Source organism: Thamnophis elegans, chromosome 2, assembly GCF_009769535.1.
Source record: "Thamnophis elegans isolate rThaEle1 chromosome 2, rThaEle1.pri, whole genome shotgun sequence".
Classification (NCBI taxonomy): Eukaryota; Metazoa; Chordata; class Lepidosauria; order Squamata; family Colubridae; genus Thamnophis; species Thamnophis elegans.
The window spans coordinates 90,521,683-90,537,367 of record NC_045542.1 but is presented as its reverse complement, the minus strand read 5'-3'; the positions used below and the strand labels follow the sequence as shown (position 1 = coordinate 90,537,367).

The 15,685-nt window shown below is 35.3% G+C and overlaps 1 protein-coding gene across 3 annotated transcripts in view; it reads right to left on the bottom strand.

Annotated features, from left to right (window-relative positions):
• Positions 1 to 166: 166 nt before the first annotated feature.
• The window catches only part of HMGXB3 (HMG-box containing 3), a 29,300-nt gene continuing 13,781 nt past the window's right edge, over positions 167 to 15,685 (bottom strand). For all 3 annotated transcript variants that reach the window (XM_032209898.1, XM_032209899.1, XM_032209900.1), the window contains exons 11-20: positions 15,192 to 15,341; positions 12,997 to 13,298; positions 11,047 to 11,174; positions 10,708 to 10,839; positions 9,624 to 9,808; positions 9,106 to 9,325; positions 8,546 to 8,679; positions 7,817 to 7,933; positions 5,541 to 5,750; positions 167 to 4,729 (exon numbers count right to left, since the gene is read on the bottom strand). In XM_032209898.1, coding sequence (XP_032065789.1) covers positions 4,259 to 4,729; positions 5,541 to 5,750; positions 7,817 to 7,933; positions 8,546 to 8,679; positions 9,106 to 9,325; positions 9,624 to 9,808; positions 10,708 to 10,839; positions 11,047 to 11,174; positions 12,997 to 13,298; positions 15,192 to 15,341 — 2,049 coding nt within the window. In that variant the 3' untranslated portion in view covers positions 167 to 4,258. The remainder of the gene's footprint in view (positions 4,730 to 5,540; positions 5,751 to 7,816; positions 7,934 to 8,545; positions 8,680 to 9,105; positions 9,326 to 9,623; positions 9,809 to 10,707; positions 10,840 to 11,046; positions 11,175 to 12,996; positions 13,299 to 15,191; positions 15,342 to 15,685) is intronic.

The following is a 15,685-nucleotide window of genomic DNA, read 5'->3' as shown; positions in this document are numbered from 1 at the left end:
TTCTGTAAAAACCAGTCTGTTAGCTAAGATTAGATTTAGATATATGCTCACTTGTTATTAATGAGTACTTTATAACATTTATACTTTATACTTTATTCAAATCAGTTCAAAATGAAATGAATCTTTTATCCAAATGTATTAGGATTGTTGCCTTTAAATTTACTGATTTTCAATGTTTTTACCTATTAGATGGGAATAAAGAATAAGTGCAAATTATTTCGGGTCACATCCTGGAAGGGTCAAAATACGAAATTGCGTGTTCAACTTTAGAATAATTGGTAAAATGGAAGCTCTACTTTTCCTCTACTTTCCATGTTATCAATCATTCTAGAGTTTAACGTATATATTACAATACTAGCTTAATTTGACTACTAGCTTAGTCTGGAAAATAGTGTCCATCTCTTGATGGACAGCTTATTTGATGGAAAGATGATGCCACTCAGTCTTCCCAACAGGTGTAAGGAGAATCTAATCCTTCACATAATACTAAATTAGAGTAATGCGAGTTTGTAAAAGAGTAGTAGCATCTGAAATTGTAGCTCAGTGAAACACTTTTGAATTAAGATGCAGCTACATTCTATCTTCATATTAGGTTATTGTAACATATTAGTCAGTAGGCAGCGTTTGAAGTCTTAATTGGAATCTCAGTTACACCACACAGCTGCTAAGTTATGAGCTGAAAGTGGTCATCTTGCCACTTCAATGAGCTACCAAACTGCCATTCCATTTCCGAGTATCATTTAACATACTAGAGCTCAGCAGGATCAGAAGACAAACAGATGGCAAAATTCTAATATTATTTCAGTCAGGCTTTTTATCGTATTAGATATAGTCTTTATTATTATGTAGGATTTTTTTCACTCTATCATTCCTTATGTTGTGATTAAACTGATATTTTAATTTTTAGTATTTACCTGTCCTTTGCATTATTGAGAAAAAGCATAGCTACATAGTGTTCTAAAAACTCAAGAGGGGAAAGCAAACTACTACTGACAACATAAGACTACTGGCGTTAGGTATTTTTTCCAAGCTATTTTTATAAATAAAGGATTTTAAAAATATCCTATTAAGAGGACAAATGGGCAATCGGTGTGAGACATTTAACAAGTGTTTGTTTCATAGCATGCATTCTACACAGTATACCTGAAACACTGTGGTATCTATACGTATTGCAGCTCTTACACACAAGTTGCTGGAACAGATGTTTTACTATCTTTGAGCTCCACTTCTATTTGATAAGGCTGTGAAAAGCACTACTCTTTAGAATTATTAAAGCAGAACAATTGTTTACGAAGTTCATGGAGCCCATAAAATTGTTTACAAAGTCCATGCATTCTTTTTCTATTTAAAAAGAGGTTCTCCTACTGTTTGTTTCCCACAGCGATGACTTTAAAACTTGTAGTAGACCTGAACAGCTCTAAATAATTGTAACAATTTAACCAGTTTAATAATTGCTCTGTTTAATAATTTTTACACAGGCTTTATGTAAAAGATTATTCACTTTGCTAAGCAGTCATCCCTGAAGCTCACACAAATGAAAGGGAATATTCATGGCGCTTAGCCACAATTGTCTTTATGTAAATTACAAAATCCATTGATAGACTTAAGGACAGGTAACATGCTTTATTTACTGCACAAAACTCCAGGTAACCAAGATTACTAGTGCTCAGTTATTGCCAGATTGTTATTAAAAAATTAACTGCTGTTTCAAGCATCTTTGTGTTAACAATTGCATAAATGTGAATTTATTTGTAATTAAACTATCATGAAAAATAAATCAATTTGATCAAGTAACTTGCAATTTTTTTTTAATTTCCCGTGTAAACATTTTATTACTCTTATCATTCCTTATTCTGTGATTAAACTGATCTTTTAGTTTCTAGTATTTATCTGCCCTTTGCATTACTGAGAAAAAGCAGTAAGCTACAAGGCTGATTTGTACAAATTCCCAATAGTAAATACCAGATTATATTAATTGCAGCACTAGTTAAGTTAATTAATTGTGTTAAGAAACAAAGTCCAGCAACTTAATTGTCTGAGTTTATACACTCTTATATAATTATGTTTAATATGGCTTCTAGGACCTGGGGAAGGGGGGGGGGGAGAGAAAGCCTGTCATTTTTTGGTTTTGGGATGGAACTTTTATGTTTGGTGATATGATAAAGTTTTGTATTATATTGTTACTTGTTTACCTGTTAGCTACCCAGAGTTACTTTATATAACATGAGCAGTCATACAGATCCTTTCAATAAATAACCAAGAATATAGAAAGCATTATTCTATCCTGAATGTTGAAGCACTGATAGCCCCCTCTGCTGTTTGAGCAGTGGGAAGTGAAATAGTTCAGTACTACAAGAGTGGAATAATTAATAGATGAAACTCAGAATATGTTTCTTTAGTTTAGAAACCACTGAAATTAATAATACTATTCCAGACAGACACAATAAAACAAAACTGTAGAATAAAAGCACATTTAATTTTTTGAATGAGAGAAAAAAATAGAAGCATAAGCAGTATGCATGACCTGCTAAACTAGATCTGCAAATCATTTGTGGAGTGTATTAACCTGTCATAATAAATGAGATTTGCAAAATCTAATTGAATATTAAAAATAGATACAAATCATTCATATTCAGTTTTTATCCTTCATAACGTCTAAATGAACTCAGATTATAAAGTTAAGAAAACAAAACATGCATTTATGCTGGCTCGAATTACCCAAACTTTAAGTGCTATAACGAAAGCAATTTAAATTCAGCACCAATGGATTCTGTAGGGTTGTTTTCAAAGACAATAAAATATTAATACTGTTTCAACACATCTAAAATTAATATTTTCCATGCAAACAATTGATAAACACTCCACCATATGGATTGGTAACTCTATTCTTTAGCAACAGAATGAGGCATCTTTCCCCGCACCTTTCAAACTCCTGAAACTACAAAATAAGGAAAACTCATTTGTCCAAATAGTTTCACTCTCCAACACAGGAAGAGATAATTTATTAAAGTTTACCACTGTCTTAAAAACTGTATTTCATAAATTAGCATTTTAAACAGCAAGTCGTATGTTTTGCTCAGAACTTCAATAAGTTTCTTTTTGTTGTTGTTGTTTTTACAGCACAGTACACACTAGAACTCTTCATAGAAGAGATTTTTAAATCCACACCACAAATCTGAAGAAACATAGTGGAAAACTTCACCTCAGTCAGGAAATGTTTCCCCACATTTCAATGGTAGCAGAAATCTATTTTGTTTTCCTTTGTAAATTTATAGATGGCTAAGAATAAACACAAATCAGTGAACTGTGTAGAGCTTACACATCATGGCTCAGCACATTACACAGGAAAAACAATATAATTGACTATGACAGTATGAAATCATACAAGTCAGATTTATAACACTGGAATAGTGGAGTATGTAGTGGTTTCCAAGTGGCCCTTAAAGGTAAGTGTTATGTTGCATGTCTAACAATTTTAGCCATAAAAATAATTAGAAAAAACATGAGATTGTATTCATGGAAACCACATTATTCCACAAATATCTTTAGTAGCATCTGTGGTCAGAGGAATAAACAATTAAGTCCATTAACTGGATTATAAAGTAAAGTGCCTGAATATCCCCGTCTGGCCATTAGACCATATCCTTTATCCAAAACATATAAACCCCTGAAGAACCTTTGAAATAACCATGCTAGCCAGGGCAATGATGCTTCTAGCAGCTTATAACTTAATATGCAAGCCAGTTTAGCTTTCAACCATTAAATAATGTGTGGTTTTGTCAGATTGACACAGAACAAGCTGAAGAAGCAGATAAACTCTCACGCCACCAATGCCCAAGTCAAACTTCAAGTCTTTTCAGAATAGAAACATAAAGATCTAGGTTCCAAATATTCTTCAATCTATGAAGAAGATAGTTCAGAATATTGGAGCAGTCATACTTGTTTTATGCTGGGTTTCCCCACACTTTTATGCATTTCCAGCAACATGCGCACTTTTAAAAAAGTAATGTTCTGTATATTTGTTTTCTTTCTCTTGTCAGCAATAGAAAATTCTTCTGTCTTTGAACGATTATCCTGGGTTGCTTCTAGCTTTACCCAGCCTCTTGAAAAGAGAAATTTGTTCTTCAATACCAATCTGTCTACAGATCAGAAGCCCAATCAATAGGCCATGACTCTTAGCTCTGTGCTGGATTGGAACTTTCTGTAACAAACTGCTTAGCTATTATGTATGATTCAGGGATGATAATCTCACAATACATTAGACAACACCTTCTTCTTCTTCTTCTTGTATCTCATCTTCATCCATTTCTGTCTTGATCTGGGCAACACCGAGACGATATAGATTGTCCCGGATTACAACCTCACCAGGTTGGCAGCTTTGAACAATTTCGTGGATCTGCCTGTTCACAACCTCACGACTGGAGAGGAAATCTATCAAACGATTGTAGAGATAATAGTGGGTTGCACTGTCAAATGCTATAGGGTTTTGGCGGACATTACTGGTTTTGCTGTCATTGATGGCTGTAATGATAGCACCATAGGGCTCCAATTCCCGGCACAGAGAGAGGGAACGGTGTCGAGCCAGTGGATCACTTTGAGTCTTCTGCTCTGTCCCAGTGTGAACTACAAAGCGAGATGTTGATTTAGTGATTGGATGCTCTACAGAATGTTCATCAGTGGTTGTATCCACATTGTAGTGCCTGTCAAGGAGTTCTGGGCAGGACACATACTGATGGAGGGGACAAAGCAAGACAAAAGCAATGTATGCATTAGGAAATTGTATTTATAGACTTCAAAGTTGGCTTAGCAATAAGAAAAATATGAACATAATTCAAAATAATCCAATAGAGAGCACAACTTTGGCTGAAGACTCTTTAAATAACCTGTACATTCTCATACCATGTGTACTTCTATAAAATTGGAAGAGTAACTGACCATTTCTAAGGAGGATATGTCAACCAAGAACAAGTGACATAAATACACATTTTGAATATATGAATTAAATGATGTAATTTTTAAAACTTGGAATTATATTTATATAGCTTTTTTGGAAAAGTACATTGAAAAAGAAATGGGCAGTGATCCAAATTTTCAGATGGAAGAAGAAGGCACTGTAGTGATCATCCCTAAAAATATTCCTTCATGATTAGTGATTAAGGAAAACATATCAGCCTGTCTTTTTCATTCTTATATTAAATTGTGAGGATCAATACAGATCCATTCTTGGTGTTAGGAAAGGTGACATGTTTTTCACTCTTTGGCTGATTTAAAAAAAATGAATTTAAGAGGGAGACAATATATAAAATCTTTACTTATTCCAACACTGTGTTCTAAATAAATGGGAATAAGTACTGTCGAAAGAGCTACATAGATCATCTAATAGCATCACTTTTAGAGAACATCATTTGGAGAATTATTATCAAAGTAATCAAAAGATTTAAATTATGACTTTGTCAAAGAAACAAAGAAAAAACTATCCATGATAACTATTCCAGATATGTCAAGGAGTTTAATCTTCAAAGAAAAACAGGGCAACTAACCTTTAAAGGCTCCATAGGGTCAGAGAAGCAGCCCTGGTTTCTTCCCCACATCTGAGCAGTCAAGTCAGGATAACAGATATCTGCACACAATGCTACGGAAGTGGCCATATCTACTACATAGACTGGTGGCCAGTGACGTGAGGAAGTTAGTAGATCCACATGGTCCCGGGGACTTTCCCCTCTGACAATATATTTTGAACCACATACAACCTGTAAAGAAAAAAAAAGATGAAGGAAGATCATAGAACAACAAAAGAACTTGGGGACAAACCCTCACTCAGTTTCTGAAGGTAATCCTGACAATTTATTTATTTATTTATTTATTTATTTATTTATTTATTTATTTAATTATTAGACTTATATACCGCTTTATAGGGCTTTCAGCCCTCTCTAAGCAGTTTACAAATTTTTTTAGCAAATTGAGTCAGCAACTTGCCCCCAGAGTCCGGGTCCTCATTTCACCCACCTCGGAAGGATGGAAGGCTGAGTCGACCTTGAGCCGGTGAGATTTGAACCGCTGAACTGCAGATCACAGTCAGCTAAAGTGGCCTGCAGTACTGCACCCTAACCACTGTGCCACCTCGGCTCTTTCCACTTGTAATTCAAACTTTAGAACACTCAATGTAATTTTCATCTCATAGAAGCTTATTCCTTTACAATCTGTAAAAGCTATACTAATACAACTTACAAATAATCTTTTTCTAGGCAAGCATCATATTATATCAAAATACTATTAATATCAAATAGGGATAGAAGAGAAGAAAAAAAGCATCTTATGTGATCCATTATTACTTGGCTAAAACAGAAAATATATGATTTGTTAAAATACATTCATATTTTATACTGTTATGCTTTTATATATTCAGGTAGGATGTGATGGGAGCAAGGATAGAATGGTAGAATGACAATACAATGAATGTCAATTTTAAACTAGATTTCGTTAATTTTCTTTTTTCTTTTCCCTTCTCTCCAGACTTAGTTATTTTGCTTACTTGTAACACTGTTCATTCCTGGAACAACACAAAAGTATGTGTCCATGCCTGTTTCACTATCCTTAAAAGTACATTTTCTACTATAGAAATCATCCATACCTATTCTGGAATGACATATTAGTAAGAAAAGGGCACTAAGTAGAAAATGTGATTTGTTTCAAAGTCACATTAAAAAAAACCCATTCAACATATTCATTAAAACATGTGAAATTGATTTTGTTTCATTTCACTAAAACTCATGTGGCTTCCAGGATTTTTGTTTCTATCTCACTCTCTTTTTTCTCTTTAAGCACAGAAAACACTGAGACCTTGGGTGCACCTGTTGCTATTATTTTGTTTTATATTTCAGGGTCAAAAAAAGGGTAGTCGCCAATACTTAATGAAAATTACCAACCAAATCACAGAAAATTCAATCAAGGAAACCTTTTTAAGAAAATTGAAAACCTTCAAATAAAACCTCAAAAGAAACAATAAGAAAACAGACGTGCAATCTGGTACAAAACAAATAGCAGTTAAACCAAACAACAAGCCTTTCCATTATATCTCTCTCCTACAAGTGTTTACTAATTTAAACACATATTCTTAAAAACTGTTTCTTAAAAAAAACATTGACCAATTATTTGTAGGCAACAGCCTTTTCTTTTTCTTGTAGCTTTCCTGTTAGGCCCAAACCTAAGGAAGCAATTGGCATTCTTCCTGATATATCTAGTCTTAGGGACATTAGCAACATATGTGTGAAGCAAGCTTGTAGTAACCCTTTGCATCACCTACCTACAAAATAAATTTTGTGAACCCACCCATCCATCCCCATTAACTCTAACTTCTGGATATCAAAGTTTTATTTAAAAAAATATCACAATGACTGTAGGGCAGAATAGCAGTTATGCAGCTGTGATCAGCATTCTGCCTGGCTATGTGCACAGTTCCATTTTTCTGTCCCATATTTTATCTAAGATGCCACTCCAACTAATCTAGTTTAAACCAACAACAACAGTGACATGACTGGTTCCTGCTGTTACACTGACTGGAGGAAAAAAACAGCCACATTATGAGTCACAAAACTACAGCCCGTCTCAGAACTAAAGAACAGCTGGAACACTCAAAACTAAGCCTCTTCAAACATTCTTCCATGTTCCCAACACAACAATGGTCTTTGGCTTCAGGCTTTCAACAAAACTTCTAAACTACATCGGTTTGTTTCCACTCTTGGAATATTCTCAGTGGCCAGTTTCATTATGAACACCTTTACATATTAGTATCTCTTTGGTTTTTTGACAGCCTCACCTGATGTGGACACACTTTGTAGATTTTCCCTCCTGTTAGGAATTCTGGAGGCTGACTTATTTGTGTCCCATTCTGTACAAAATCATAAAGAGCCAGAAGAGAAAGACATAGCTGTTCCTAAGAAACAAAGATAAAATATAGACAGCTGAGTTTTTCAAACAGTCCTAGCTTACAAATAGCCATCAGCATGCAGAGACAGAAAGGTTAGGAAGACAAAATGTGGCACAACTGCTGGTCATCTAGCAGAGGTGATTAAGCAGTGGTCCACAGGGCTTATTTTGCTTCAGAATGCCACAAAAAATGGGCAGCTTTATGGTGAAATGCACTTCATCATTATTGATCATTTGTGAAATTAAAATCATTTAATTTTATAGATTTAATACACATAGAAAGGACCCACGATTGCACAGTGGTTAGAATGCAGTATTTCAGGTTAACTCTGCCCACAACCTGGAATTTGATCCTGATGGGCTCAAGGTTGACTCAGCCTTCCATCCTTCAGAAGTCAGTAAAATGGGGACCCAGATTGTTTTTTTTTTGGGGGGGGGGATATGCTGACATTGTAAACTGCTCAGAGGGCTGTAAAGCACTGTGAAGCGGTATATAAGTCTAAGTAACCGTTGCTGTTATTATAGAAAGAGGGACATTACATTATGCAGGCATTGCACAGAAATAGTGCTTCCTTCAAAAGCGAAGCATGGGTGAATGCTTGAAGAACACTGTGATTACCTTGGAGTCGCCCTCCTCCCAAGGAATGCTGCACTGTGTCAAGAAATTCTGCAGTTCTTCCTCACCGTAGGAACCAATCTGTTCCACTTTACAAATTTCATCCTGAATCAGCCTCACTAGAACACTTGCATTACCTGAAAATGCAAGATACAATTCTCAGTAATTGCACGCACCCAGATTAGCATCATTTCCATAAGGGAGGACACAGCTTTAATCCCATGTCTGAAAGCCATATCTATGTCATGTTCATCAAATAAAACCATATCTAGTATAAACGCAGGAAGCGTTAATGGAAGCACTATTATGAGCATGAAAGCCTTGCTTTAAAAGCTGTCCCTACACCTATATTCCACAGGAAAAAGATTAACTATTACATATTTATCCCTATGCAGCCCAGTACATGCACGTCTGGGGGTAGTGTGCAATCTAAAATGGCACAGTCTCATTAAGGCACACTCCTTTACAGCAAAGCATACTGAGTTTTTAATCTTAGTGCCACTTTGGATACTATCAAAACTACTGCTTAAAAAGGTAAACAAGACAAGAACGTTGATTGTCACCTGGGATTACATGCGATTCAAGATTCTTCTCCCTTTCTGTGTTGACTACTATGGTGCCCCTCATTAGTGGTGGAAAGAAGGGAGCTATGATGGAGGCATCAAACTTTGTGATAGGTATACTGGAGGGAAAGGCCACTTGTTCTATGACTTCTGTCTCCATGGTTGACCAAAAATCTTCCACATTTACTTCACTAGATGCCAAGAATTCTGGCCAGGTAAACTAGCATTGAAAAAAGGAGGAAAGAAAAGCATCAATATTTATTTTTTTACTGCACATATCATTTTAATCTTTCCCAAGAAACCGTTAGCACCTTTTGTTCTTGTTTCTTTCGTTGTTGCATTGCTTTTTATTTAAAAGGGAGTGTTAACAGTGTTAAAACCAACTCATCAATTTTGCTGAAATAAAAAGGCCCACCTTTATAGATTCTATAGTAGAAGGATGAAGATGTTTGAACAAAATATGCACATCAACATTAACAAACAAGTGCAGCTTTTAAAATAATGCATTCCTGGTCTACCTCAATGTTTTTCAGTGACAAAACACTTTCCACGTTCCTCTGAGCTATTTCAACTTTTGGTGCAATGCCACAGACACCACAGATCATATCATTGTAGTCTCGGACAGTGAGGCACTCAAAGGCCCAGTATCCATTGCACAGCAGTTCCTCAAGTTGATTCCCCTCTTCAGTACTCAGGTTTCTCTCTGAGGAAAGCGCGGGGGGAGGGGGGGGAGAACAAATGAGAATAATTTCTGTCAAGAAGGCTCATGTAAGTCATCCCTATCTATAATGACAAACCACCAAAATGGGAGTTTCGAACTTTTGCTTCAAATGGAATCACAGACATTAGTTTAATTATAACTTGCTCAGACTCAATGCTTCTTACTCATCAGATAAATTAGAATATTCAAATTTGTAGTGGTTTTTAAAGATGATAAGGATAGTACTGATCACTCACTCAGGTCAGGAACCCAGGCTACTAACAATGATTTGAAAGGTATGCCTGAACCACAGGCAAGCCAGTACAATTCAGTAACTTTCATACCCCGCTATTAGAACAAGCAAGCATAACTGCTTCAAGGAAGGAAGATTTATATTTCAGTAATTCTCTATTGAAGGTTCACAGATTATCCTAAGAAATAAGACTTCCATAATATTATATATTCTGTTTTTAGTGGCCATACAAAATTATAGCCTGCCACTCTTTGCACCCAGCAGTCACAGTATTAAGGTATTCAGTCTTAAATTACATCATCACCAACCATGTGTCTTAAATACTGACTTTCTCACTTGGTTAAATAATATTTTTTTCAATCTCTCCATTCCCCTATTCAACCAAAGATTCATATCAGGCGTTAAAACAGTTTTAAATTTTAAGGCTTCTTCCTTGTTCTTTAAGGTTGAAATATTAAAAGGCAGTTATATCACAACCTCTGGATAATTTACGATTCTTTTCTCAAAATCATCAAACAACCAGCATTTTGGACAGATTTGGTTGGAAAAGTTATCTATATTAAACTTCACTTAGAGCAAAATTAATGTATTACAAAGTAATGTGTGAAAGCTGTAGCAAAGGCAGAAAAAAAAGATGTAATATGAATACCTGTGTATTCCTGCACAGTTTCCAAAATCTTGCTAATTGTCACTTTAGGATCCTCACCAAGTTTTATATGGTTTCTTATTGTAAACAGAAGGTCTAGGCTCACTAAAAGCTTATTACCAATATTAAACAAACCTATAATTGAAAAACAGAACAGCTGTTATTATGGATTTGAAAAAGCTACACAGACCATAAAATAATGTTATCTTAAACTCCAAGTTAATAAATTAAAAGGCACAACCCAGCTTCACAAAGTAAATAAAGGAAGAAAATGGACACTCTAAATGTATTCTGCCCCTCAAAGCTTCCAATTTTATAAAAGCCTCCATGCTTTTAACTCACCAGTGTAGATATCACTGAAGCTGTGAAGGGCCAAGCACTGCACATTCACACACACCTTGAGCTGGGCAGTGACGACTTGCAGCCGATTAGCTGTTAACAACCAGCATTCCTGAGGGCCTGCAAGGGAGCTATGGAAACAGAAGAGAAAAATGTATATTGACCCATGAAACACATGGAAGAGGGGTCTTTCTATAATGCTTAACTATGTAGAAGTAAAATCAAAGCATTTTCAAAGTAGCTATCTTACTGATGAGGCAGGCAACACTATGTACTATTGGACTATGTACTGTTCAGTCCCACTAAGGTAAAACTAATCTTGATTGTATGTATGTAATTTTGTGGCAATATTATACTAGGCCTTTTTTTTTTCATTCCCCAGTTTTAACAATCTTGGAATTTCCAGGCAGCCTACCACCACCACCCCATTCAAACAATAACCATGGCTAATTCTGCAGAGTTTCTGGTATCAGCCAAGCCTCTCTAGATATAGCTGCCTACTAAGTCTCGATTAAACACAGTTAAGTAACCATCTATCTGTGTTTCCTCCTGGCAAACTAAAGTGGAAATGGTTGATTCAAGGTACAATAATCTAGGGCCTCAGATTAGTATTATATATCTGAAAGATTAGTTAAAAGACAAGAATTTCAGGAAGAGCATTCTACATTCAAATAAGACACCCATACATAGTTGTCTTGAGGATCACACACAGCTCTTATCTGTCTTAAAAAAACAGAAGAAAAACACAAGAAAAAACAAAACACAAAACATACATAATAATGTAAAGCAATTATACAGTCTTCTGTATTGGCTTTCATGTTTAGCCTTTCTAGTTCTCTATTTTGCATTGCCTTCCTATTGCTTTTACTTTGTCCTATAATATAACAACAGTAGTAGTAACACTTATAATAATATTAATTATTTATATCACCATTATATTTACATTCTCTATTTTCTGTTTTGGCTTCTGTTGTCTAGCCACTTATAAATTCTATTCCAAGTTTTATAGAAATCTGATTCTTCTCTTTTCTTTTAGTTCTATTGTCATTTTGTCCATCTCTAAACGTTCAAGTACTTTTCTGGTTATTGTTTCATCTACAGGTGTATTGATTTTTTTGCAGTTTTGTGCAAAAGCAACCCTAGCTGCAGTGAGAATATGTATTATTATGTATTGAAGTTGTTTATCCATTTTTTGATCTAATAGTCCTAATAAGAATGCTTCTGGTTTTAGTTCTATTTTTTGCTCTGTAATTTCCTCCAACCATTTCCAAATTTTGCACCAGTATTTCCTTGTGATGGGGCATGTCCACCACATATGGTAGAATGTTCCAGACTTGTGGCTACATCAACAATTTGGGGATAAATTTTAGTACAGCTCTTATCTGTTTCTTCATACTTTTTTTTAACTTTTAAGGGTGGAAGTTTGCCTCTTTTGCTCCCTGTTTTGATAAGTATCAGCTTTTTGATCAGCTTGGGAAAAAACCCAACACCTCATCTTGCTAATGCAGTTGAAGAGGAAAATTGCAAAAGAGCAATCAGATACTAAAATTATCTTCTATTCCTTTCTGAAGAAAAATGAGCTGTACCTCATTGACATGTCTGTTCAGATTATATTTCCTGTACTGTGATTATATGGCTCTTAAAAGCTTTCTGAATCTCAATTAACAAAATTAGACTAGCCAAATAATTTTCTCAAGCTACAGGATAAAAAAAAAAGATTTAATCAGGTTCTGGGATAAAGACATGGGGAAAAGAGCAAATAAACATAATAGCCTATTCTTGACGGGTATGGACAAGTTGTTCTTTTTACAGCTTCATTTCATTTCAGTCATTAATGTGACAAAAATACAAATGCAACAGCCATTGTTTCTAAGTTTCATTGTGGAGAATTTTCAAAAGGAAATGTACCATGGTAATGTTCAGAAAGGTGGCAATAATTGTAATTTCACTTACTTTGGCCCTCCTTTGAATAAAGGGCTGTTACAGAGAAGGCATTGGGAAGAAGGAAACTCATAATAGTTTGACCAGGAAGTCTGCTCAATGGTAACCGTTTCTTCGTTCATGTTAGACAGGATGAGCCGTGAGCTATTGAGCTCATGAATCAGTGCAAAAACATCTGAGAGTTCAGATTCATTTTCAGGGATCTGAATTACTTTGCGTAGAAGTTGCAGAGTGGACTGGCGCTGGATCTCTTTTTGAGACTGAATTAGAGGTTCATTGGTATTTAGTACATGTGCAGGGCTAGAAGTTACTTCCTACAAAAAAACATATTATCTTAATTATCTGTCAAGCCACTTGTTAATAATTATCTTACTCTTGGCAGGATAAATTTCTGCCATCTTTCTGATGTTTAGAGAAAACCGCTAATGGATACAAAATAGTCAATCCACTGGCAGTGGTGCAAAAAAATGATAAAAATTGAATAACAAAAACCATTTATCACAATTAAATTTTATTTTATTTAGTTGGAAGACTTAGTGTACAAGATCTCAGGCTGTATGCTTGATAAAGAGAAGGAATTAATTATTGCACTATACTGTGGCTATATCAATTTCCTTCCCCTTCAAGGAAAACTAGTTAAAAAGTAAATTAAGAATGATAAGGTTTTAAATCCAGTTGCTGGAAAATCAGAATGTCCTACAACTGCACTGCTACTGAATTCCCAATTCCTGTTAGCCCAAGGGAAAAAGACTTCACAAACTGAACTGCTTCAGTAGAGTGTCTGAAAACACTCAATATTAGACCATTTTGGCAATGATCTGTATTTTGTCACAGATTTCTGAACTTATGTATTGAAAAATCAAAATGAGTCACTGGAAAAATTTGAATGAGAGGTATGCAGGTAAGAAAAGTCCAAAGGTGAAATAGCTCACATACAAGTCTAAATTCTAAATACAGCTAGTCCTCAACTCACAACAGTTCATTTAGTGACTGTTCAAAGTTACAACATCACTGAAAAATGTGACTCGTGACTGTTTTTCACACTTATAACCTTTGCAGTATTCTCCCATGGTCATGTGATCAAAATCCAGATGCTTGGCAACTGACTCATATTTATGACAGTCGCAATGTCCCATAGTCATGAGATCACCTTTTGCGACCTTCTGACAAGCAAAATCAATGGGGAAGCTAGATTCTCTTAACAAGTTAGGGATTCATTTAACAACTGTGGCAAGAAAAATCATAAAATGGGGCAAAACTTACTTAACAAATGTCTCACTTAGCGACAGAAATGTTGGGCTCAATTGTGATAGTAAGTCGAGAACTACCTATACATGGTCACCTTTCACTGTTCACAATGATTCCTATTACAATAAATTTCCATTCAATTTGTGGATGGGGATGGAAGCAGAAATATCTTCATGAAATCAATAACTTCTCAGCGCTATCCCTCTGATTCTTTCTGTCAATTATTATTGTAAAAGGACAGAATTCCAAATCAATAAAACTGGCATAACATTGTTGCATGGGGACAATTAGTCTGAGAAATGCATTACATATTTTTAGCCATAAATTACATGCCATCAAAGAAGATATCATTAAAAATGAAGGGAAAAATAAAAGGGAGCAGGGTTGTTTCAGGACAATAACATTAGATCAACTTGCATTGCGAAGCTTCACACACTGCATTCCTATCTTTGCAATTGCAATTTGGCACTAAATTATAATACTGTAGCTGGACTAGGGGAAGAAAGGCCATGTTGTTAGAAGAACTGTTAACTGAACAGGAATAGGAAAGAAATTTTTTCCTCAGAAAATCAGTGCAGAATCTCACATATTGAAAATACGTTAAGGACCAGCCCTTTCCTGCTTGCACATTAATGCATCCATGAACTAACAATACTGAGTGATCCAACTGACCAATGGAAGATTGGTTACCGTCAACACAGGGGCTTTCCCTTTATATTCATGCTACATCTCTAAATGAGAAAGTCAGAAGAAAATATCCTGTTTCTTTGCCTCATCCTCTTCGGCACCAGTGAAAGGGGAAGACCAACTCTTGCTTACAACAAAGTCAAACCTTGCGGGGAGGCAGAGATTTGCTTTGCCTCTAGGTCTATCCTATACATATTTATTCAGATATAAGGTCCTATGGACTTCAAAATCACAGACTCAGTTGAAGGAAGCTTAAAGTAACCGTAACTCACCACAGATTTTGCTGCTTTCTCAGTTCTGTCTTTGGCAAGGTTGTAGCCACAACGGGGACAGACTCTTGGCTTGTGCCGATTAGTATACACATAAGTGCAAGAAGGGTTCTTGCATTTCCCTCTGCCACGTAAGGTTGCCAATCCCAAATCCTATATAGAAAACTCAAATGTTTATCCACTCTTATTTTAACTTACTACATTTTCCAGAATATCTTTTCAAATATCAGCGGTACAAAACTATGGAATTGGTTGCTATGCTGTCAATCAGGGGAAACTATTCATCCGAAACATAGTTAATCAGGAGGGGGCATGCAAACAAATCTAAATTATTAATATTGGTATAAATATAGAGAAGTATTAAAATTTCACCAAAATGCCAAGAAAAGAAACATATTTATTATGGATTAATATCAAGTCAGATAACAATTTCCATTTCACTGCATTATTATGACACACAGACAGGTAAGAAAAACACATTAAACTGGTTTTCTTTG